The sequence below is a fragment of the Podarcis gaigeae genome (genome assembly GCF_964106915.1).
Source record: "Podarcis gaigeae genome assembly, chromosome: 11".
In the NCBI taxonomy this organism is placed as follows: Eukaryota; Metazoa; Chordata; class Lepidosauria; order Squamata; family Lacertidae; genus Podarcis; species Podarcis gaigeae.
In genome coordinates this window covers 57268364-57290726 of record NC_139687.1, presented here as the reverse complement: position 1 = coordinate 57290726, position 22363 = coordinate 57268364, and the positions used below count along the sequence as shown (strand labels likewise).

General features: G+C 46.0%; 1 protein-coding gene across 2 annotated transcripts in view; it reads left to right on the top strand.

Moving 5' to 3' along the window:
- SETBP1 (SET binding protein 1) overlaps positions 1-22363 on the top strand; it is a 266280-nt gene that overhangs the window by 3471 nt on the left and 240446 nt on the right. For both annotated transcript variants that reach the window (XR_014556165.1, XM_083702558.1), the window contains exon 2: positions 18760-19416. Coding sequence is in view for 1 of the 2 variants with exons in the window: in XM_083702558.1 (XP_083558684.1) it covers positions 18901-19416 (516 nt within the window). In the remaining variant the exon portion in view is untranslated. The remainder of the gene's footprint in view (positions 1-18759; positions 19417-22363) is intronic.

Sequence of the window (22363 nt, the reverse complement as noted above, 5' to 3'; positions counted from 1 at the left end):
TTCCCTCCCCTACTGCCGAATCCAAGACTCCCCCTTCCAAACCGAAGCAGAGGGAAAAGTAGGGAGAGCGGCTTTTGTAGGAAAACCCCATCAGAGCTGCAGTAGTGAGGTTTTCCTTTGCATGGGGTGGATGGCTTTTGGTGTAGAGGGTGTGTGAGGGTGTCTGGGTGTGAAGGAGGGGTGGGTGGGATCTGGGAGGAGCCAGTGGCTGGGAGGGTGAGTGGATTCAGATTTGCATGGCCTTGAAAAGGTTCCTCCTCCTCCAGATCAGTTCTTCTGTGGTGGTTCCTATGGCATGGGTCATCAGAAGCATCTATTTTGCTCCAGGCCTATTTCCTTAGTGCCTGGAGGAGAGACTGCAGTGGCAGCGAAGTGCAAGTGTTCATGTGTTTAGTGTTTTGGAGCTTCTAGGCTCCATAGTCCAAGAGAATGGGTGGGTAGGAAGGAAGCAGAGAGCTAGTTTCTGTTTCTCTTCCCTAGAAAGCTGCCTAGGATGAATTTATACTGGGGGCGAAATACTATTTGTTCTGAGGAAGTAGGAATCCTAGCAGAAGGCCTCTTGAACTCAAGAGCTGAGTACAGTGGTACCTTGGGTTAAGAACTTAATTCGTTCCAGAGGTCTGTTCTTAACCTGAAACTGTTCTTAACCTGAGGTACCACTTTAGCTAATGGGGCTTCTCGCTGCCGCCACGCCGCTGCTGCATGATTTCTGTTCTCATCCTGAAGCAAAGTTCTTAACCCGAGGTACTATTTCTGGGTTAGCGGAGTCTGTAACCTGAAGCGTCTTTAACCTGAGGTACCACTGTACAGTCATACCTTGGGTTATAGCCGCTTCAGGTTGCATTTTTTCGGGTTACAGACCGCCAAAGCCCAGAACTGGAACAGGTTACTTCCGGGTTTCGGTGGTCGCGCATGTGCAGAAGTGCCGAATTGCAACTTGTGCATGCGCAGATGTGGCTTGTGAATGCTGCGGGTTGCGAATGTGCATCCCACATGGATCATGTTCGCAACCCGAGTGTCCACTGTATCTCTCCTTGCTCCTCCTAGCAACTCTGCTCCTGCAGAAACTTCCTAGAGTTTGCATTCTGATGTAGCAGTTCTCCCTCTCCCTGCCACAGATTCCCACATGGGTGCCTTTTCACGGAGGTGGAACGGAATTGGTCCAGAGATAAAGAGGATGCCCTCAAGATTGGTAGGAAGCAAGCTTTCTAGGAAAGGTCTCTCTACATTAGCTGAGAGCTTGAGAAGAGGGGGAAGAGGACAGATTTTCGGTTATGCTTCCTCTCTTGACTTATGGAAGCAAACGGTGGTCTAGACAGAGCCCTGTCAGAGGTTGGTGGCATGTAAGCAAGCGGAAGGGAGGGAAAGCATATGTGGACCATATTTTTGCCTCCCGCCCCGTCCTTTCGCCTCTTACTTTATATTGAAAGCAGAGGTGTTTCATTAACTCTAAGATGTCAGCAGCCCGGCAGTGCGGTCAAAGTGGTGAGGCAAGGGAGCGATGCCGGCCAGCTCGCTCCGGGGTGGGGGCACCCAGTGTGCCATTGCCTTATATGTACATCTGTGGAGTTGGAAAGGATGTTCCAAGCAAGCCGACTGTTGATCCTGCTCATCTTCTTGCTGGGGGGTGGGGAGGGAAGTAACTCGATCCCTTCCATACTGACAGGAGGATTTTGCAGGGTGGCCAAGAGCTTGCAACTCTGGCCAGCTTCAAGGGTGCAGTCAGTCCTAGGAACCTGGGTGGCAATGGTTTTTTTTAAATTAAGAGACACATGTATTTAAAGTCATGCCCTGCCAATCTGATGCAAAGGGCCTGAAAAGCTTTTGGAGCTGGGTTCAACTTGCTGAAGGAGTTCAGAAACAACCAAGTGCCCGGACCTTCAGTCAGAAGGAGGGTTTTTATACTTTCAACCAATAGAAGTATAAAGGAGGTCATATTGCTTGTCTAAACTTTGTGATAATCTGAATTTACTGTACATTCATACCTCAAGTTACAGACACTTTGGGTTGCACGATTTCAGGTTGTGCACCACGCCAAACCCGGAAGTACTTGAATGGGTTACTTCTGGATTTCGGCGCTTGTGCATGTGCAGAAGAGCTAAATCACGCTTTGTGCATTCACAGAAGCGCCGAATCGCAACCTGCGCATGCACAGACGCTGAGCTGTGGGTTGCAGGCACTGCGAGTTGCGAACATGCTTCCTGCACGGATCACGTTCGCAACCTGAGCATCCACTGTACAGTGGTACCTCGGGTTACATATGCTTCACATTACATACGCTTCAGGTTACACACTCCGCTAACCCAGAAATAGTGTTTCAGGTTAAGAACTTTGCTTCAGGATAAGAACAGAAATCGGGCTCTGGCGGCGCGGTGGCAGCAGGAGGCCCCATTAGCTAAAGTGGTGCTTCAGGTTAAGCACAGTTTCAGGTTAAGAATGGACCTCCGGAACAAATTAAGTACTTAACCCGAGGTACCACTGCACTGTAAGATTCCCTGCAAAGCTTTATGTCTGTGTGACCCTAAGAGAACTGCCTTCCTTTTTTTTTCTGAGCATCTGATGATACAAAGTTTCTCTCCCTTTCCTCTTTGGTTTTTGTTTTGAATCTGTTACTTTCTGTTATGTTCTCCTTTTGGACATTATGTATTTCTATTTCAAATCTGCCTTGTCTTTGACAGTTCATTTCCCCTACCTATTTCTTGCAAAGCTCCAGTGCCCTTTTACAGCCGCTGCTGCTGCAGCAGGCAGAAATTCAGCAGGAGAAGCTCCTCCCAGCACAGTGAAGTGGGAAAGCTGTTCCTGTTGGATTTTTTGGCAGCATTAATGGAGTGTGGGGGGTTATGTTGGGGAGGGGGATAACTGAGGCGGTCATTTGGACCACCCTGTGTTGCTCATTGTCTTTGTCCCCATTTTACAGATGGGCAGCTTGAGGGCGAAACAGGAATGGCTTCCCCTCGTCACACAGGGAGTATACCAGGTTTCTCAGGGCTGATTTTAAATGCTGTAGACTTCATGTATAGAGCCCTGCCCTGGGTTTAAGCTTGAAGCTGGAATGTTGTAGAACCTGAAACTAGCTGGCTGTTCAATAGATAGAGCCCTTTTCTTTAAATTTGCAAAATTACTTGCAGGGCTCCTGTGTCCGGGATAAAGCCTGGTGGCATTTGAAGCCCCAGTATTGGCCTTCAACATTCCTACCACATTCTATACAAATTAGGGGCACGGGAAAATCAAAAGATGTCTTATACTGGAACAGATCACTGGTCCATTTAGCTCAGGATTGTCTGTGCTGACTCAGAGTGCCTCTCCAAGGTTTCAGATAGGAACCTTCCCAGCCCAACCTAGAGATGTCAAGGACTGAACCTGGGACCTTCTGCAAAGTGGTTGCTCTACCACTGAGCTATGTAAAAGGTAAAGGGGCCACTGACCATTATGTCCAGTCATGACTGACTCTGGGGTTGTGGTGCTCATCTCGCTTTATTGGCCAAGGAAGCTGGCGTACAGCTTCCGGGTCATGTGGCCAGCATGACTAAGCTGCTTCTGGCAAACCAGAGCAGCGCACGGAAACACCGTTTACCTTCCCGCCGGAGTGGTACCTATTTATCTACTTGCACTTTGATGTGCTTTTGAACTGCTAGGTTGGCAGGAGCAGGGACCGAGCAACAGGAGTTCACCCTGTCGTGGGGATTCAAACCGCCGACCTTCTGATCAGCAAGTCATAAGCTTTGTGGTTTAACCCACAGCGCCACCCCCCTCCTAAATGGAACCAGTGTTAGAAACTCAGATATATCAGCTAGGCACCAATTACCTCCTCCAACCGGGGTTGTGGTCGTCAAAACAGAATGCCCGCTTGGCATTTGGGGGCCAGACAGCTCAAAAGTTGTGTTTTCCATCATGACTTTTTGGTTCCTGAAATTCGGTCTGATGGTGCAGATAAAATATAACTGATGGAATTCCCCAGGATATGTTGCTAGTGTGTGAAAACAGGTAAGGTCCAAGGATCCCCAGGCAGATGGCAGAGGTGTCAGGTGGCATCCTGGTGCCAGGACATCTTCACTTGTTCACAAGTGGCCAAAAGCCAGGTTCAAAATGTTCCTGGTGAATTTTGAACGCTGAACAGAACCATGTAGTACTTTGAGTGATTTGGAGGAAAGGATGGGATATGAATGCAAGGAATAACTAAGAGATAAACTTGAAGGCTGTATCAAGGGCCTTGAAGATGGATCAGCTAAAAAGCCCAGTGGTCTGACTCTGTACAAGGCAGCTTCCTACATAAGACATTCTAGTTTGTCTAGGCATTTGGATATTGAAGACCATTTCCCCCACCCCATCCCTGAATATGGCCTTTGTGTATTATCTACTGTTTTACTTTACTCATTTGAAATAAAATAAACTTGAAGAAGTTGGGTGAACTTAGACCCTCCCTCCCCAATTTCAGGTTAAAGCAGGCTTTGGACTACAACTCCTATCATCGTCCTTGACCGCTGGCCGTGCTGGCTAGGAATGATGGGAATTGTAGTCCTACAACACCTAGGGACCCAAGATTGAGAAAGGTCTAGAATATCCAGGGTTTGTTTTTTCCCCAGTCAGAACTCACTGGAACTCAGTTCCGGCACTTCTCAGCTGGGCACCATTACTATTATAAGAGAACAAGGGAGGCGTTCATGGTGAGTTCTGGCACCTCTTTTTCTAGAAAAATAGTACTGAGAACATCTTTCGCCAACCTAGTCTTGGACTACAACTCCCATCAACCCCCAACCGTTGTGGTCTGAAACATCTGGAGGACTCCCCTTTTGGCAAAGGATGGCCTAGACTAGCCCTCTGCAATGACCACTCCTGTCTTCACCTGTAAGAGGGCTTGGTGAGCAGGGCCTTATCTACTTTGCCACCTTTTGCTCTTGTGCCCTTTGTGGCAACCTGGTGCAGGTGAGGCTTTTCCTGTGTAATTGGTGGGAAGAGCTTCTGCCTTAAAATCTTGCATGTTGGGGTCAGACTGGACACACATGCTTAATCACACAATCGCCCCATTTGTATGAAGCAGGTGTGTTTTAACATCAGATGGGACCACCCTCCACCGTCTTTGTTTCATTGCTCCCCGTCGTCTCAGGATCTTCACATCCAGTTGTGCTAACGTCTGGAACTGAAGCGAGGATTTAGGTACCTGAGTATTGGGGTGATAATAAGGTAAGGAGGGACTGAGACATGCTCCTTTTAAAATCCAGACCTGATTTATCCATGAATGTGAGGCAGACAGGTGGCTTAACAAAATGGCTGCTGTCATTGAGCCTACTTTGGCCTTCAGGCTGCCATTAAAGTCGTTGTTCTCAACGGCGGGCACACACCCCACAGGGGGGCAATTTGATTTTTAAGGGGGGGGGGCAATTTGAGAATGAGTTATTAACAGTTGATGGCCTTTGAGGCTTCCTCCATGTGAATAGGAGTTCACTTTTTGAATAACAAGAATTACCATATTTTTCGCTCTACAAGACGCACCTAGTTTTTGGAGGAGGAAAACAAGAAAAAAAATATTCTGAATCTCAGAAGCCAGAACAGCAAGAGGGATCGCTGTGCAGTGAAAGCAGCAATCCCTCTTACTGTTCTGGCTTCTGGGATAGCTGCGCAGCCTGCATTCACTCCGTAAGACGCACACACATTTCCCCTTACTTTTTAGGAGGGGAAAAGTGAGTCTTATAGAGCAAAAAATACGGTATGTTGTTGTTTAGTCGTTTAGTCGTGTCCAACTCTTCATGACCCGGATCACTGCCTTGCCGTAGCGAAGGTGCTTGAATAACTCAGAGAAGCTATGAGCAATTCCTTGCAGGGCCACCCAAGATGGACAGGTCACAGTGGAGAGTTTTGACCAAACGTGATCCACCTGGAGCAGGAACCGGCAAGCCACTCCAGTATCCCTGCCAAGAAAACTCAATGGACAAAGACAACAGGCAATAAGAATTATAGGTCGGGATTTTAGAGATGCTTAGGTTGGGCATCGCCAAAAAAAGGTTGGGAACCACTGTATTAAAGGGAGAGGAGGAGGACCCGCTAAAGGGATAACACCTAGGTTTAACACATCTTCCACTGCAGATTCATTGAGCGTGCTTCTTGAATTCATTCCCATCCTGCTACTCTTCCCCTCATCTTGGGTGGAGATTTGTGAGCGTTTGCCTCCATTCCCTTCTGTTCCTGCTTTCTTGGACCTACAGAGCATCCTGAGGGCAGGGCCTGTGTATTTTCTTTTGGTTTGTGTACAGTGCCTGGTTAGCATGGGGACTCCAGTAGTAACAGTGAATCACAACAATATGAAGGCATTTGGAAGCGTTGTATAAATAGCCAGCCGTAATGCGGCAGATAATTCAGTTGATGAGGCATTTCAGGTCACTGAAGTATGGGGTGGGGGGGGGGGGTGTCGGGAAAGGGAGATTCCTGCAAAATCTTAATTTGCAGGGCTGTGTGTACCTGGTAATTACACCAGGGGGGGAATTTGATAGTGGATGTTTACTACCCCGAGACTCTCAGCTTCCATTTAAAAACAAACAGCAGTGTGAGTGTCTGCCCTTTACAGAGACCGTTGCCAGGTTTCAACCTGCAGATTCATTATTACCAGATTTCTTTCCCACCTTAAGGTCCCAGGGCGAGTCACGGCAATGTAAGAATACAATATCACGCCTGTGAAATTGGACGGGAAAGAGAAATGTCTGCTGTAATGTCAGAAACCCCCCAGGAGGACTGGGCAAGGTTTCCAGTGAATAGGACATAGAGCCTCAAAGACCTTTATTTGTCCCTTTGTAGGGCTTCCAAAAGTGGTATAAATTATGCAAAACAGGCATATGCAAATCAGCCTTGTTTTTGCAACTTATAAAAACCCAGGTTCTCTTGGTGCAACATTTATATTTAATTTCTGTTTTGTTTTGTTTTGCACATATTTCCCTGGCTGAAACATTTGCATAGAGTGCTGTAGCTCCTAAGCTGTGATGGCAGTCTGTGGGGAAAATTGGAATAAATCAGAACTTTCCCCATAGAACCCAGAAATCTGACAAGTCTTATGAGTAGATCTCTTTTTTCTGAGCCTTCAGAAAACAGTGGGGTTCTTCCCATTTCAATTAATGCAACCAGGAAATGACTGTTTGACTGTGGAGTACAGGCAACAACCAATTACTATTATTTTTGTTTAATCGTGTCCAACTCTTCGTGACCCCATGGACCAGAGCACGCCAGGCACCCCTGGCTTCCTCCCACAATTCGGTCAAACTGATGTTCGTTGCTTCGAGAACACTGTCCAGCCACCTCATCCACTGTTGTCCCCTTCTCCTTGTGCCCTCCATCTTTCCCAACATCAGGGTCTTTTCCAGGGAGTCTTCTCTTCTCATAAGGTGGCCAAAGTCTTGGAACCTCAGCTTCAGGATCTGTCCTTCCAGTGAGCACTCAGGGCTGATTTCCCTCAGAATGGAGAGGTTTGAACTTCTTGCAGTCCATGGGACTCTCAAGAGTTTCCTCCAGCACCATAATTCAAAAGCATCAATTCTTCGGCGATCAGCCTTCTTTATGGTCCAGCTCTCACTTCCATGCATCACTACTGGGGAAACCATAGCTTTATCTATACGGACCTTTGTTGGCAAGGTGATGTCTCTGCTTTTTAAGATGCTGTCTAGGTTTGTCATCACTTTTCTCCCAAGAAGCAGGCGTCTTTTAATTTTGTGACTGCTGTCACCATCTGCAGTGATCATGGAGCCCAAGAAAGTAAAATCTCTCACTGCCTTCATATTACATTTTACAACCAATTTACACACATCAGTTGATGTGCGTCTGTGCCAAACCTGGAAGCGACTTTAAAAATGGCCAAAACAGTCCTAAAAGAGCCCAGAAAGGGGGAAAAGACATGAAAACAGTGCTTAGCAATCCCATGAACCTTTGCAAGTGCAATTCCAGGAGCACTTGCCCTGACTGTTGAGGCCTGTGGAGAGTTGGAGTTTGGAGCAAGGAGGTTTAGAGGGAGCAATTGTGGTGGAGTTTGGCGCAGCTTAGTGTCTCGTAAGCATTGCTGGTTTCTCAAGGGTTTGCAGAGGTTTAGAAGGTGTTTGTAAGCTTTTCCAAGGGTGTTTCAGATATATGCGATAAAAGCCTGCTGCCCAGGAACATAACCCCTGCGTAAATGGGGAATTGCCTGTACATGTTGCACATTTAAAGCACATTGAAATACAGTGGTACCTCTGGTTAACAACTTAATTCATTCTGGAGGTCCGTTCTTAACCTGAAACTGTTCTTAACCTGAGGTACCAGCTAATGGAGCCTCCCGCTGTGCGCCGCCGGAGCACGATTTCTGTTCTCATCCTGAAGCAAAGTTCTTAACCTGAGGTACTATTTCTGGGTTAGCAGAGTCTGTAACCTGAAGCGTCTGTAACCCGAGGTACCACTGTACATCTTTCAAACACATGACTTCCTCCAAAGAATATTGGGAAGTGTTGTTTCCTTCTCACAGAACTATACTTCCCAGCACCCCTAACAAACTACAGTTCCTAGGATTCTTTTTTCCCCGGGGTGGGGGAGGGACCATGTGTTTTAAACGTGTGTTGGATGAGCTTTGAAAATATGGTTTGCTAGGGCAGTGTGATTCCTCACTTCCTCCCCCTAAGTATGTGCTCCATGTCACCCCAAAATCTGCACTGGAAGAACCCTTAGGCTATATTTAGGGAGCACACAGGCGGAGGAAAGAGGAGGATCATTTATTATTCAGTTATAAAAAAACCATATACCTCTAATTCATAAATAAAATATCCCAGCGGTTCAAAACAAGAAAAGAAAAAAAGAATAGTAATTTTATTATTTATATCCTACCCATCTGGCTGGGGTTCCTATACATAACAACCGTACATATAGCCAAACTGTAAACACCATGTAAAAAGGTTAAAATCAGATAATTAGCATGGGAAGACGTGGTCTTAATTGCAACACATAACCCTGATGGAATAAAAATGTTTTCAGCAGGTGTGTAAAAGTTACAACAGAAGAAGCTTGCTGAAGGATGATAAATCTTTGCACTGACGGAACGTTCTCCTTAATGCCACATTGAATACTATTCAGTAGTTATAAATGTTCTCTGTAGAATTATATGCAGTATTTATCTTACAGTATTTATAACTTGCCTTCTAATCTGGTAGATTCCAAAGTTGGCTAACAGGCTTTCTTAAAAAATAAATAAAAACAAAAGCCAAATAAAGATGTCAATAACGAAAACGGATATAGCGCCAGACTTTGAACGCTGTTTCAAAATGGCATAAAACTTTGTTGGAAGTTTGAGAGAGAGAAAAGCAGGATTTCTGTTTGAGAATCAGTGAAGCAGGGGGACTTGCCCAGGTGGACAGAGGGAAGCAGTGTCCGAAATTCACCAGGTGCATTTTGCACCTGGATATTGGCCACTTGCGACTAAGTGAAGATGCCAGAGTGCCTGACATCTCCACTCTCTGGAGCTGCATGCCTGGGGATCCTTGGATCTTGCCTGTTTCCACACACTAACAACACATCCTGCAGAATTCTGTCCGTGATATTTTATCTGCACAAGCTGAACGAATTTGAGGAAGCAAAAAGTTGTACGATTTTAGAGCCTCTTGGTTTCAAAATAGCAACCATACATTCCCTTTGGGGTGACCATAACCCTGATTAAGGACCCATTTGGTGCCTAGCTTATTTACCTGAGCTTCTAACGCTAGAAGGAAGGCATTCCAAAGGCAAGGCGCTACCACTGAAAAGTCCCCGCTTCTTGATGCTGCCTGCCTCACTTCTGGATGCGAGTAGGAGAGGTTCATCTGGAAGCAATTATCACGTTGCATGGCTCATAACTTATGAGCTGCACACTGCGATATATTATGTACAGCTCTTCTCCGTAGGGCCACTCATCAGGGAGGCTTGCTTATGTTACACATTCTTTGCCAATCTCACTTTGGGCGTATTTTCTGCTCTCTTGGTAGGATCAATTGCTCGTATGTAATCTTCTTCTTAGTTTTCTTTCTCCCTTCGGGCCAGCTAAACTTTGACCTTGTGCTTAGGGATGCATAATTGCTCTTTGATTTTGGACTCTCTACTTGGCTTAGGAGATGCCTCTGTCTATAATGAGACAACCTTCACCTCCACATCCCTTCCTCTGAAGGTGTGAGCATCTATTGTGGTTAGAACCATGGTCCCCATGAAGAGACAATGGCTGATTAATGTCTGTATGCCTGGATGCACAGTTGTCTTTCTGTTAATGGTGGCTTCATCTGTTTAAAAAATGCCCTGCCATTGCAATCTCCCTGTTGACACCAGTCTGCCTTGGGTTAGCCTGGGTCTGTGTTCGAAACTCAGACATAAATGGCACCTTAAACCTAGGTTGTGGTCACCACAACAAGGTGCCATTTTCCCCTCAATGAAATTTATTATTATCATTACAGCGGTACCTCTGGTTGTGAACGGGATCCATTTTGGAGGCCCGTTCGCAACATGAAAAGAGCGCAACCCACAGTGGCGTGTCTGCGCATGCGCGGGTTGCGATTCACCGCTTTTGTGCATGCGTGTGATGTCATTTTGTGCATCTGCGCATGTGCGAGCGGCAAAACCCAGAAGTAACCCTTTCCAGTACTTCCGGGTCGCCGCAGTACGTAACCTGAAAGAATGTACCATGAAGCGGATGTAACATGAGATATTACTGTAGTCATTTCATTTCTATACAGCTTTGTATTTTAAAGAACAAATCTCAAAGTAGTTTACAACACATTAAAACAACCCAGAATAAAAAAAGTTCAAGCTTCAAGGAAAATATTTCACTCCTCTAAGTGACATTTTGCTTTCCCCAAATTTATTTACCTACTCAATTTATATCACTGCCTCACAGCAGAAATACTCTAGGAAGCCAGTGTGGTGTAGTGGTTAGAGTGTCAGACTAGGACCTGAGAGATCAGGATTCAAATCTCCACTCAGTCATGAAGCTCATTAGGTGAGCCTTAGAGTCATTTGCAGTCTCTTAAGCTACCTCACAGGGACGTGGGTGGTGCTGTGGGTTAAACCACAGAGCCTAGGACTTGCCAATCAGAAGGTTGGCAGTTCGAATCCCCGCGACGGGGTGAGCTCCCGTTTCTCGGTCCCTGCTCCTGCCGACCTAGCAGTTCAAAAGCACATCAAAGTGCAAGTAGATAAATAGGTACCACTCCGGCGGGAAGGTAAACGGCGTTTCCATGTGCTGCTCTGGTTCGCCAGAAGCGTCTTAGTCATGCAGGCCACATGACCTGGAAGCTGTACGCCAGCTCCCTCGGCCAATAAAGCGAGATGAGTGCCGCAACCCCAGAGTTGGCCACGACTGGACCTGATGGTCCCTTTACCTTTACCTTAAGCAACCTCACAGGGTAGTTGTATGAATTAACTGAGGAGGGGAATGAACTGTAAACTCATTTGAAAAAAGAGTGGGATATAAATGCAATAAATAAGATCTTCTGCTTTTACCTGCTTAAGAAAGCTGGAGGGGTCAGCCAGATGGGGCGATCAGTCACCAACCTAGCATTCAGAAGCACCTTATAGACCAACCAAGTTTCTTCTGGTATAAGCTTTTGTGTGCATGCATACTTCTTTAGATACCTGATGGACTTCCATTTCATGCTGCTCAATGTGGTGCCTTCCATGATTCTAGATTTAGGTAGGTAGCCGTGTTGGTTTGACGCAGTCAAAATAAAAATATAAAAAAATTGTCCAGTAGCGCTTTATAGACCAACTAAGTTTGTATTGGTATAAGCTTTCGTGTGCATGCAGACTTCTTCAGATACCAATATTTTTATTTTCATTTTATATATTTTTATTTTGACTGCGTCAGACCAACATGGCTACCTACCTGAATCTAGCATCCAGAGATCTCCACATGGTCACAGTTGGACCTGCACCAGTTGCAAAACACGCCTGGCGAATTTTGAACAATGCCTGGCAAATTCTGAACACTTGCCTTGGCAATCTCAATGAATAATACTGCAGGCCATAGAATATAATATAGCATGGTATTTAAGTGCCCACGTTTCCCACATATGGCTTCTTGGAGCAAAGGAGCCCTGTGAACTGCGAAGTTCAGTTGTCGGATGCAAATGATGGTATTCAGTATGGAACGATGACTGTGGCTCATGCAAAGTAAGTTGAGAAAAAGTTACTGGCAGAGGAAGTTACAAAGACCAGGTTTAGTCTCCCTGAAAAACGATAGCTTTGTTGTGTTATGAAAGTTAGGCAGAGGAATTTGCAAATTTTCATCACTGAACTTAGTGTTCTGGAAAACTGTTACGGGTCTTGCAGTAAAATAATATCTGCTTTCAATATTGACTTCTGCTGCTAGTACTTTGACACCTATGGCTGTGACTAATACTGGCGGTACTTAAACTTTATTTTGCCCTAGCAATTTCATTAAATTAAGAGAATTCCCTTGCTTGTGTTGACATGGGTGTGTAAGGGGGACTCACATAACTATTCAGACTTAATTACAACTCACACAAACACCACCCAGGCCATGTTGAGCCATAGTCAGGTTTAAAAATTGAATTAAATTCGTCACCAAAAGGAGGACAAGCTTCTGATCTAAAATTTCATTGGCAGAGGTGAAGATGTTCCTGCAAAATAATCATATGTGGTCTGAAATACATCTCCCTGCCTTCCAAAAAGGAAAAAAAAATCATTCTGCTGCCCTCAATATGTTTCCACAGTGACCAGTAATTTTAAAAGGATTTGTATTACAGCTTGAGGAGTGGCTGCATAACCTATATTGCTTAACTTGGTATACAGCGTAGGTGTATAATGTACATCACTTGGCATTACATTGTGTAAAGCATCCTACAGAGGCTCTGTATTTTGAATGGCTCTGGTCCCAGCCAATTTACAAATTCTCCTGCTGCAACACTAAACTATGGTGAATGATTGCACAGATGAGCCTCTGGCTTGTGCTGTCCCTGTCTTCTTCTGCTGCAGGGAGATTCAATTTTTGTTACAGACTCATCCCGCTTGCTATGACACCCGGGCACAGGTAAACTGTGGTTAGTCTTAACTGTGGTTCACTAAAACAAGCCAGTTTCAAGCAGCAAGCAGTTGGCTTGCTTTAGTAAACAAGAGGTTGGACTCAAAAGCTGTAAATGACGGTCATCTAAAATGGAAGTGGACTTTTCCAACCTCTTCCTCACAGCTGCGCTGGCCAGCCGCCCACATTCAGCTTTAGCTCCCCAGGTGTGAAACGGAAATGGTTTGTGGTCTGCCTCACTAGGTTGCTGTGAGGGCAAAGAAACTCAAGCCTCTTGCCACTGTCAAGGTTGCTGGTGAGTGGCATGGAGCTGTACTGAATAGAAAAGTATTATGGGTTGAATATGCCAAATGTCATCCTTTTCTCCAAACTACTATTCATTCATTCATTCATTCATTCATTTCATTCTTATCCCGTGCTTCTAAAATAATGGCCCTTGAGGAGGTGTGGCTTAGGTTGCTGAGGTGTGGGTCGAGTTAGTGTTCAGAATTTGCCAGACACCAGGCACATTTCGCACCTGGCTATCGACCATTTAATAATAGTAATTATTATTATTATTATTATTATTATTATTATTATTATTATTATTATTATTATATACCCCGCCTTCCCTGGCCAGAGCCGGGCTCAGGGTGGCTAACACCAATAAAATCACAGTAAAAACATAATAGGGGAAAAAGAGAGAGGAAATAACACCCCCATTTAAAATACAGGTTAAAATGCAATTTAAAATGCAGCCTCATTTTAAAGTAGCTGATAAATCAAGACCATAAGGGGAGGAAAACCTAAGGGTCAGACCCGAGTCCAAACCAAAGGCCAGGCAGAACAGCTCCATCTTGCAGGCCTGCGGAAAGATGTCAAGTCCCGCAGGGCCCTAGTCTCTTGTGACAGAGCATTCCACCACGTCGGGGCCAGTGCTGAAAAGGCCCTGGCCCTAGTTAAAACCAATCTAACCTCCTTGAGGCTTGGGACCTCCAAAGTGTTGTTGTTTGTGGACCTTAAGGTCCTCCATGGGGCATACCAGGAGAGGCGGCCCTGTAGGTATGTGGACCTAGGCCGCATAGGGCTTTAAAGGTCAAAACCAGCACCTTAAACCTGACCCTTAAACCTGTGACCAAGTGAAGATGCCTGGGCACCTGACATCTCCACCAACTGGAGACGCATGCCTGGGGATCCTTGGATCTCCCGTGTTCTCAACTCATTCTGAAGAATTCTATCTGTTACATTTTATGTGCACAATCCGAATGAATTTCAGGAAGCAAAAAGTCGTATTGAAAAATACAACTTCCAAACCATCTGACCTCAAACTGGCAACCAACCAGGTGTTCCTTTTTGGCGACTGTAACCCTGGTTTAAGCAGCCATTTGGTGCCTAGCTGATCTATCTGAGTTTCTAATACTGGGTTCAGCCCCTGACTTCAGCCAATACTGCTTAGTTTTAGAAGGTCACGACGCCATGTCTCTTCAGACAGACGATGTCCCTGAATCTGTTTGTTGGTTTCTTTTTAAATGCCTCTGTCTTGGATTTTCTGGTCTCGCATAATCTGGAGCCATTTGGTCTCCAGGTAGCTTTTTCCAAATAGGGCACACTGTGTTCAGGAACTGCACAGACTGGACTGGTGAGCGCCATTGAATCTGACCTTTGACTTAGCATTTCCCATAAGCCAGCTTAATGTGCTGTTTACTTGCTTAGAGTTCAGCATTTGTGTTGTTGTTGTTTAGTCATGTCCGACTCTTCATGACTCCATGGACCAGAGCATGCCAGGCACTCCTGTCTTCCACTGCCTCCCTCAGTTTGGTCAAACTCATGCTGGTAGCTTCGAGAACACTGTCCAGCCACCTCGTCCTCTGTCGTCCCCTTCTCCTTGAGCCCTCCATCTTTCCCAACATCAGGTTCTTTTCCAGGGAGTCTTTTCTTCTCATGAGGTGGCCAAAGTATTGGAGCCTCAGCTTCAGGATCTGTCCTTCCAGTGAGCACTCAGGGCTGATTTCCTTCAGAATGGAGAGGTTTGATCTTCTTGCAGTCCATGGGACTCTCAAGTGTCTCCTCCAGCACCATAATTCAAAAGCATCAATTCTTCGGCGATCAGCCTTCTTTATGGCCCAGCTCTCACTTTCGTACATCACCACTGGGAAAATCATAGCTTTAACTATACGGGCCTTTGTTGGCAAGGTGATGTCTCTGCTTTTTAAAATGCTGTCCAGGTTTGTCATCACTTTTCTCCCAAGAAGCAGGCGTCTTTTAATTTTGTAACTGCTGTCACCATCTGCAGTGATCATGGAGCCCAAGAAAGTAAAATCTCTCACTGCCTCCTTTTCTTCCCCTTCTGTTCGCCAGGAGGTGATGCCCCTCCTTTTTCACGTGCTCTTGGCATTTGGGACAACATAGATAGCAGAGGCCCTTAGGGCCCAAAGTGACAGGCTGAATGCTTCTTTGTACAAACAGGCAGTGGTGGTGCTTTATCGTCTATGGCGTTGCACTCGAACATCAGTGCATTCTGTCTCGATGTTTTTTCTGGCATGCTGGCACCTTAGGCTGTGTTTCCTTTATGGGCTTTGTGATTTATGGCGGCATCAGTTGTTTAATCACAGTTGGCCTTCCCATCCCTTCTCCTGTTACTCTGTTAGCTACTTACATGGAAAGGTAACTATCTGATCTAATTATGGCATCTCAAACCTAATTGCAGAGTCAAATATGATTCTGTAATCTACTACCTAACACCTCTGCTTTGGGAAGACAGAAATGACACATGCATCTTCTTTTCACATGCCTTGAGAGTTCTGGGTGTGCTACTTTGAGTTGGAGAATGGCACTTCCAATTTTCTAAGCAGCACCCATGTGACATTTCTAGGGTTCAGACCACTGAGATTTTTGAACCCTCCTTCAGCATTTTGGATGCCTTAGCAAAGGGTGGCGGTAGATTGATGGATCAAAATAATTTTGATTGAGATACAGTCATACCTCATGTTACACTCGCTTCATGTTACGTTCTTTCAGGTTATGTCCTGTGGTGACCCGGAAAGGGTTACCTCCAGGTTTTGCCGCTCGGCATGCGCGGAAGCGCAAAATGATGCCACGCACATGCGCAGAAGCGGCAGATCGCAACCCGTGCAGACACGCCACTGCGGGTTGTGCTCTTTTCATGTTGTGAACGGGCCTCCGGAACAAATCCCGTTCGCAACCAGAGGTACCACTGTAGTCTTTCTTGGCACTTAATTTTCCCTTTGAAGGCTTTATATGTGTCAGTCCTTCTGATAGTAATTGATAAAAAGGTGATATATATTGAGGAGGAGTATATGCAGGCAGGGCAACTTGAATGAAGAAAGGTGATGGAGCATCTCTCCTGTGAGGAAACATCCAAGCATTTGAATGTTGCGGGAGACTAGAGTACTAGGGAGAGAGATGCGAGATGTTCATAAAACATTATCAGTGAGGGGAGAGAACGAGTTGAAAGGGACTTGAAGATCAAGTAGCACAGCTTCATGTGCAACCCAGATCACAGAATATTTCAAGCAAAGATTAGGTCTGCTGCCTCCCTCAAGCTCTGATTGGCTCTCCAGTTTGCTCCAGAAATCTCTAAAAGTCCCAGATTCAGTACCTAGCATCTGAAACTCTGGAGAGCTCCTTAGACAGTACAGTGGTACCTGCGGTTAAGTACTTAATTTGTTCCGGAGGTCCGTTCTTAACCTGAAACTTTTCTTAACCTGAAGCAACACTTCAGCTAATGGGGCCTCCTGTTGCCGCCGTGCCGCCGGAGCCCAATTTCTGTTCTTATCATGAAGCAAAGTTCTTAACATGAAGCGCTATTTCTGGGTTAGCGGAGTCTGCAACCTGAAGCGTATGTAACCTGAAGCGTATGTAACCCGAGGTACCACTGTACTAAACTAGATGGACCTAATCTCTCTCTCTCTCTCTCTCTCCCTTGGATTTTCTCTGCGTTCCCCCTTTGACCTCAACAGACCTTCTGTCTCAAAACCTTAACAGTTCCTTCATTTTGAGGAAGGAACATCACCAGCTACCCATCAAGCAAATGCTCGCTTCCTTTCCCCCTGCCGATTTAGCTCTGTGGCTGCTCCCTTTTTATTGCCTCATTGTGTCCTAAGGTCTTCATTCCTTCTGCCCACAGCTCTGGCACAGCCCAAGCTGAGGAAAGATGGGGATTAGAGGTGGTGAAACAGCCTCTTTGAAGCTCCCTAGATAGACACTATTATTCAGGCAGGTGGATTAAGTTTTCATTGATAGCTCAGGTGTATGTGCCAGAGCCAGGTGAGAGAGACAGGAGTTAGTGGACACACCTTATTAAAAAATCAGCGCAAGACAATTATTTTATTGTTTAGCCAAGAGTCATTGTAACATTGTTTACCATTGCTGGTAATTAAACATGTATTATCCACATTTAAATTACCTTAAGGACCAATTGATTTCTTATGCTCCACCTTGATCGCTGAGATCTTCTGGTGAGATGCTTTTGTTGGTCCCCTATGCCACTCAGGTTCATTTAGCATTTACCTGGGATTGAGTCATAGAATAATAGAGTTGGAAGAGACCCAAAGGTCATCTAATTCAACCCCCTGCAATGCAGGGGTCAACTAACTCATGTTCACAATGCACTCACACCTAACTTGGTTTGGGCGGTCTGCTCCAAGTATGAGACTAAGATATATTTGTGGTTGCTGGCTCCTTTCGGTAGCAACTCATTCAGTATAGTAGAGGTGGCTTGACTTGAAATTTTGGGGCTGAAAATGCCTTGTGCAAGGCGTTAGATTGTGGGAGGTAGTGAAAATTTGCAAATCACAAGCCTCTTAATATGCAGCATGGGGAGAAGATGATGTTTGTGTTCATGAAAAACCCTTCTGAGTGTGTCTATCTATGTTTCAGAACTTAGTCCGGGCTGCTAGTTCTTTAATGTTTGAAGACCCAGGTTGTATTATGACATTCAGCTTTTGGTTTTGAACCCTCTGCCTCTGTGCAATTGAAAGAGTTAAGTAGGGCTGTACACACTGGAAGTGTTATGATGCAAGCACTGACCTCATCCCAGGTGAGGCCTTGTTCAGGACTCGGGCCAAATGCTAGACAAGGTGACATCACTATGCAAATGTTGTAGAGAATTGCCACCTTCCCCAAGACCATCACAGTTGTCTGAGGGGTGGAGGGCAGTGGAGTTCCCTTCCCCTTAAGTCAACTCCATAGCTAGAAATTGTCTGTCTTAGACCTTGCTATGTGCAACTAAGCTTACCATGGTAAGTGACCACAGTCATACCTTGGTTTACAGATGCTTCGGGTTGTGTGATTTTGGGTTGCGCACCTTGCCGAACCAGGAAGTACTGGAACATGTTACTTCCGGGTTTTGGCGCTTGTGCATGCACAGAATCGCTAAATTGCACTTTGTGCATGCACAGAAGTGCCGAATCGCAACCCCCACGTGTGCAGACGCATGGGTCGCAGGTTGCGAACACTGCAGGTTGCAAACGTGCCTCCCGCCTGGATTACGTTCGCAACCCGAGCATCCACTGTATTTAGTAAGTCTCCATTCTCCCAAAGAACAAGTTTATATATTTGACAGAAACAAGTGAATCAAGTTTCTTGGACTGTGCCATTTTGAATTCTGGGTGTGTGGTTGGAATGTCTCCTTGCACATATGGAAGTAAGGTTGTAGGATGTAAATGAATGAATGAACAAACCCAAGTTGACATAAACCTCATTATCAGTAGCTGCTGAAGTTCTGACAGCATTTTCCCTTTCTGTTTTCTCCCCAGTTGCAGATCTGAATGCTTCTGAGCTCGTCACAGTGGTTGGACTATTGGGACTCTAAGAGACCTTAACTGAGAAGCTACCATTCCCTTCTTGGGGCTCCCCAACTCTTCTCACCTTCCCCCTCCCCCCTGTGTAAAAATCCCATGGACCGGGGGGTCGCCATGGAGCCAAGGGAGAATTCGGGCACTTCCCGGCAAAGGGGAGGAGAGTCGGATTTCCTGGGCTCGGCCATTGCTTCTGCTAAGGCCCCTAGTGGTGCCCCTGGTGGCGCTGGGACGGAGGCCATGCTGCCTCAGCCCAGCTCTGCCAAAGGGATCCCTGTGAGCAGTGACCGGATGGAGCCCGAGGAGGAAGATGAGCTCTGTTCCGGGAGAGACGTGGATTCCGCTTCCAACACAGACAGCGAGAAATGGGTGGCCGGAGACGGCTTGGAGGAGCAGGAGTTTTCCATCAAGGAGGCGAACTTTACAGAGGGGAGTCTTAAGCTGAAAATCCAGACGACCAAGAGAGCCAAGAAGCCCCCCAAGAACTTGGAGAACTATATATGCCCTCCCGAGATCAAAATCACCATTAAGCAGTCAGGGGAGCAAAAGCTTTCGAGAGCTGGGAAAAATAGCAAATTAGCTAAAGAGGAGGACCGGTCACACTCCAAGAAGAAGGTAAGAGAATCCATTCCTTCTTCTTTCTCGATGATCCTCATTTTTTATATTATTTTTGCATCTGCCGGTGTCCTGAATGCAACATTTTGCCCTTCTCTGTCTTGCTAACTTTAGGGGATCTCCTTTGTCACACGAAGTCAGCCTTGTTTGGTTCGGGAGCGAACGAGGCAATCTGTGCACCAAAAGGGTGGTTTTTTTTTGCAATCTAAATATGTGACAACAGGTGGACGGGATAAACAGATGGAGGTGGAGAAAGGGGGATGGGTGGGCGTAACAAGACAATGGGGAGAATGCTATTAGCATAAGCGGCTCCCTGGCCCCCTGCACACCAGCTGCCTTGCCATTGTCGGGGGTTCAGCTGAAGGGTGTTTTAAAGAGCCATTTGAAGGGCAATATAATGGCCCTGTTAGTGTTATACACACAAAGGCCGTGCCTTTAAGACCGGAAGAGCTCGTGCGGTTTAAAGGCTCTGGCATGCAACTGCAGTCTCTGTTGGTGTGTGTGTCTCTCTTAATGGCTTCTTTGCATCAGAGCAAGTTCTAACAGGCTGTGTTGACAAGGAAGGGATAGATACAAGGAGAAGGTTTTCCAGAAGCAGAGGGTCATGTGGTTGTTCCATTAGCAAGTTCTGCATTAGGTGGATTGTGTGATGTTTGCTTTTTTTTTTCTTTTAAAGAGAAAATCCAGTTGTCCATGGATGGGGTGCTCTTTGCAAGGCAAAAACTTCCAAGTAGATTTTCCAGGGAAAGCCCACCCTTCCCCAATATCATTTCAACTGTTAGGGATTTAAAGACAGAGGTGAAAGGCTTTGAAATGAGGGACAGCAGAAGTGGTTCTTTCTTTCTTTCTTTCTTTCTTTCTTTCTTTCTTTCTTTCTTTCTTTCTTTCTTTCTTTCTTTCTTAAGTGTTCATTTTTGGCAAGCCACAGGTGGTGGGATTTCTGTTTTGAGTACTTCCTGAGAGGACACAGGAGCAAGGGCTCATTCCATGGTGCATTATGGACGTGGGGGGATGTTTTGTTCTGTAGAAGAGGAATCTTTGGGAAGAAAGTACATTTCTTAGCAATCTTGCAGACCCTTGGAATGACAGCCGACTTTCAGAAGGTGTTTTGCAATTAACATGTCTGTCTGCGTGCTGAAATTTGAGGAGCGGGGGGATAATATGCATCCCCTGGGTGAGATATTTGGAAGAGGATTGCCACTCAAGTGAGCAACACCACTTTAGATGCGACGTAAGGTTGAAGTTTCTGCAGTGCACCTTATTATGGAAGGCCACTGGATTAACTCTAGAGCACTGAAACAGAGCGTGGAAGGTCCACCTGTCAAACCATCTGGAGTCTGGTTTGGTGTGCTTCCACAAGGGTGAGGTCTAGGATACACAACGAAATCATTCTAGGGTTAATGCCTCTCCTTTCCCAAATCTGTGGAGGCTCTTGAACCTTCAACTGCTGCAAAGGAGTTGAGAAATTCAACAAATGAATTTCCTTTTTGTGACACCTTCCATGTTGAGATGGAGCTTCATCCGTGGTATTGTTGCTTGCAGCACAACAGTCAGAGGCAGAGCAGCCATGCTTATTGTTGTTGGGGGATATGGAAACTTGTGAAGCATCCCTAATTGTGGGATTACATCTTCGATTTGATTCTCACCCCTCACAGGATGGGGAAATATTCAACTGGTTGATTTCTACTTATTGCATAACTGCTTAAGGTACAGGAGGGACGCGGGTGGTGCTGTGGTTTAAACCACTGGGCCTCTTGGGCTTGCTGATCGGAAGGTCGGCAGTTCAAATCCCCGCGACGGGGTGAGCTCCTGTTGCTCTGTCCCAGTTCCTGCCAACCTTGCAGTTTGAAGGCACACCAGTGCAAGTAGATAAATAGGTACCGCTCCGGCGGGAAGGTAGATGGCGTTTCCGTGCGCTCTGGCACTCGTCACGGTCCTCCGTGTGCCAGTAGTGGTTTAGCCATGCTGGCCACATGACCCAGAAAACTGTCTGTGGACAAACGCCGGCTCGGCCTGAAAGTGAGATGAGCGCCGCAGCCCCATAGTCGCCTTTGACTGGACTTAACCATCCAGGGGTCCATTACCTTTTTTTTTTTACCTTACAGGTAAAAAAGGTGCCTGTGGGGAAATCAAATGTCAGTTAATCAAGAACTGGATAAAACAGGAGTGTTTGGAAATGCAAACAGCAGGTTATTGAAGATAGTCATTGCATGCCTACTCTGAAGTAAGTCCTGCTGAGTTGAGTGGAGCTTACGCTTAGGTAGGCACGTATAGGATTGCAGCTTGGGGATTTGCTTGAGCCAGGGAGTTCTTGTAAGGTTCCTAGTGAATCAGGAGGCCAGGCTGGGAACCAATCAGGATTTGAGGGTGCTCAGAGGATATATTATAAAAGATGACAAGTTTCCAGGGACTCGCCACTGGACCCAAAGCAGTCAGGCTCCAGCTTCTCAGGGGATATCCTCTTGGTTGCCAGCCACTTTCACGCTGTTGTGTTTCAAGACGCAAAGCAAACACATTAAGGAACCGCTCTCCTCTGTTGCTCTAATTGCCTCAGGGGTGTTTTGCGATCATTGCAACCTGGGAAGAGAAGGCAATTGGAGAAGGCAATCTCCGCTTCTCCCAAGGTGTGGCTCCTCATTAGAAAAATATTTTGAGAATTGCTGGTGTTGTGGTTCTGAGGTGAGTTTATTTTTAGGCAGTAATTCGGGGATGACTGTTCTTTCCTTTGACTGCCTTCTCTCCGGAGAGCAAAGTGGCTCTGCATGTTATGATGATTGCTGCAGGGAACGTCAGTGCGCATGCATGTTTCTCATGCACATACATGCGTCTGGAAATACAGGCCCAGACAGGTCCACATGGCTGTTTAAAGATGGATATGGAATAATGTGTCTGCTTTGGGAAACATTGGTGAGGGCCCCATGTAGTGACTGTAACATGTGAGTCTGCC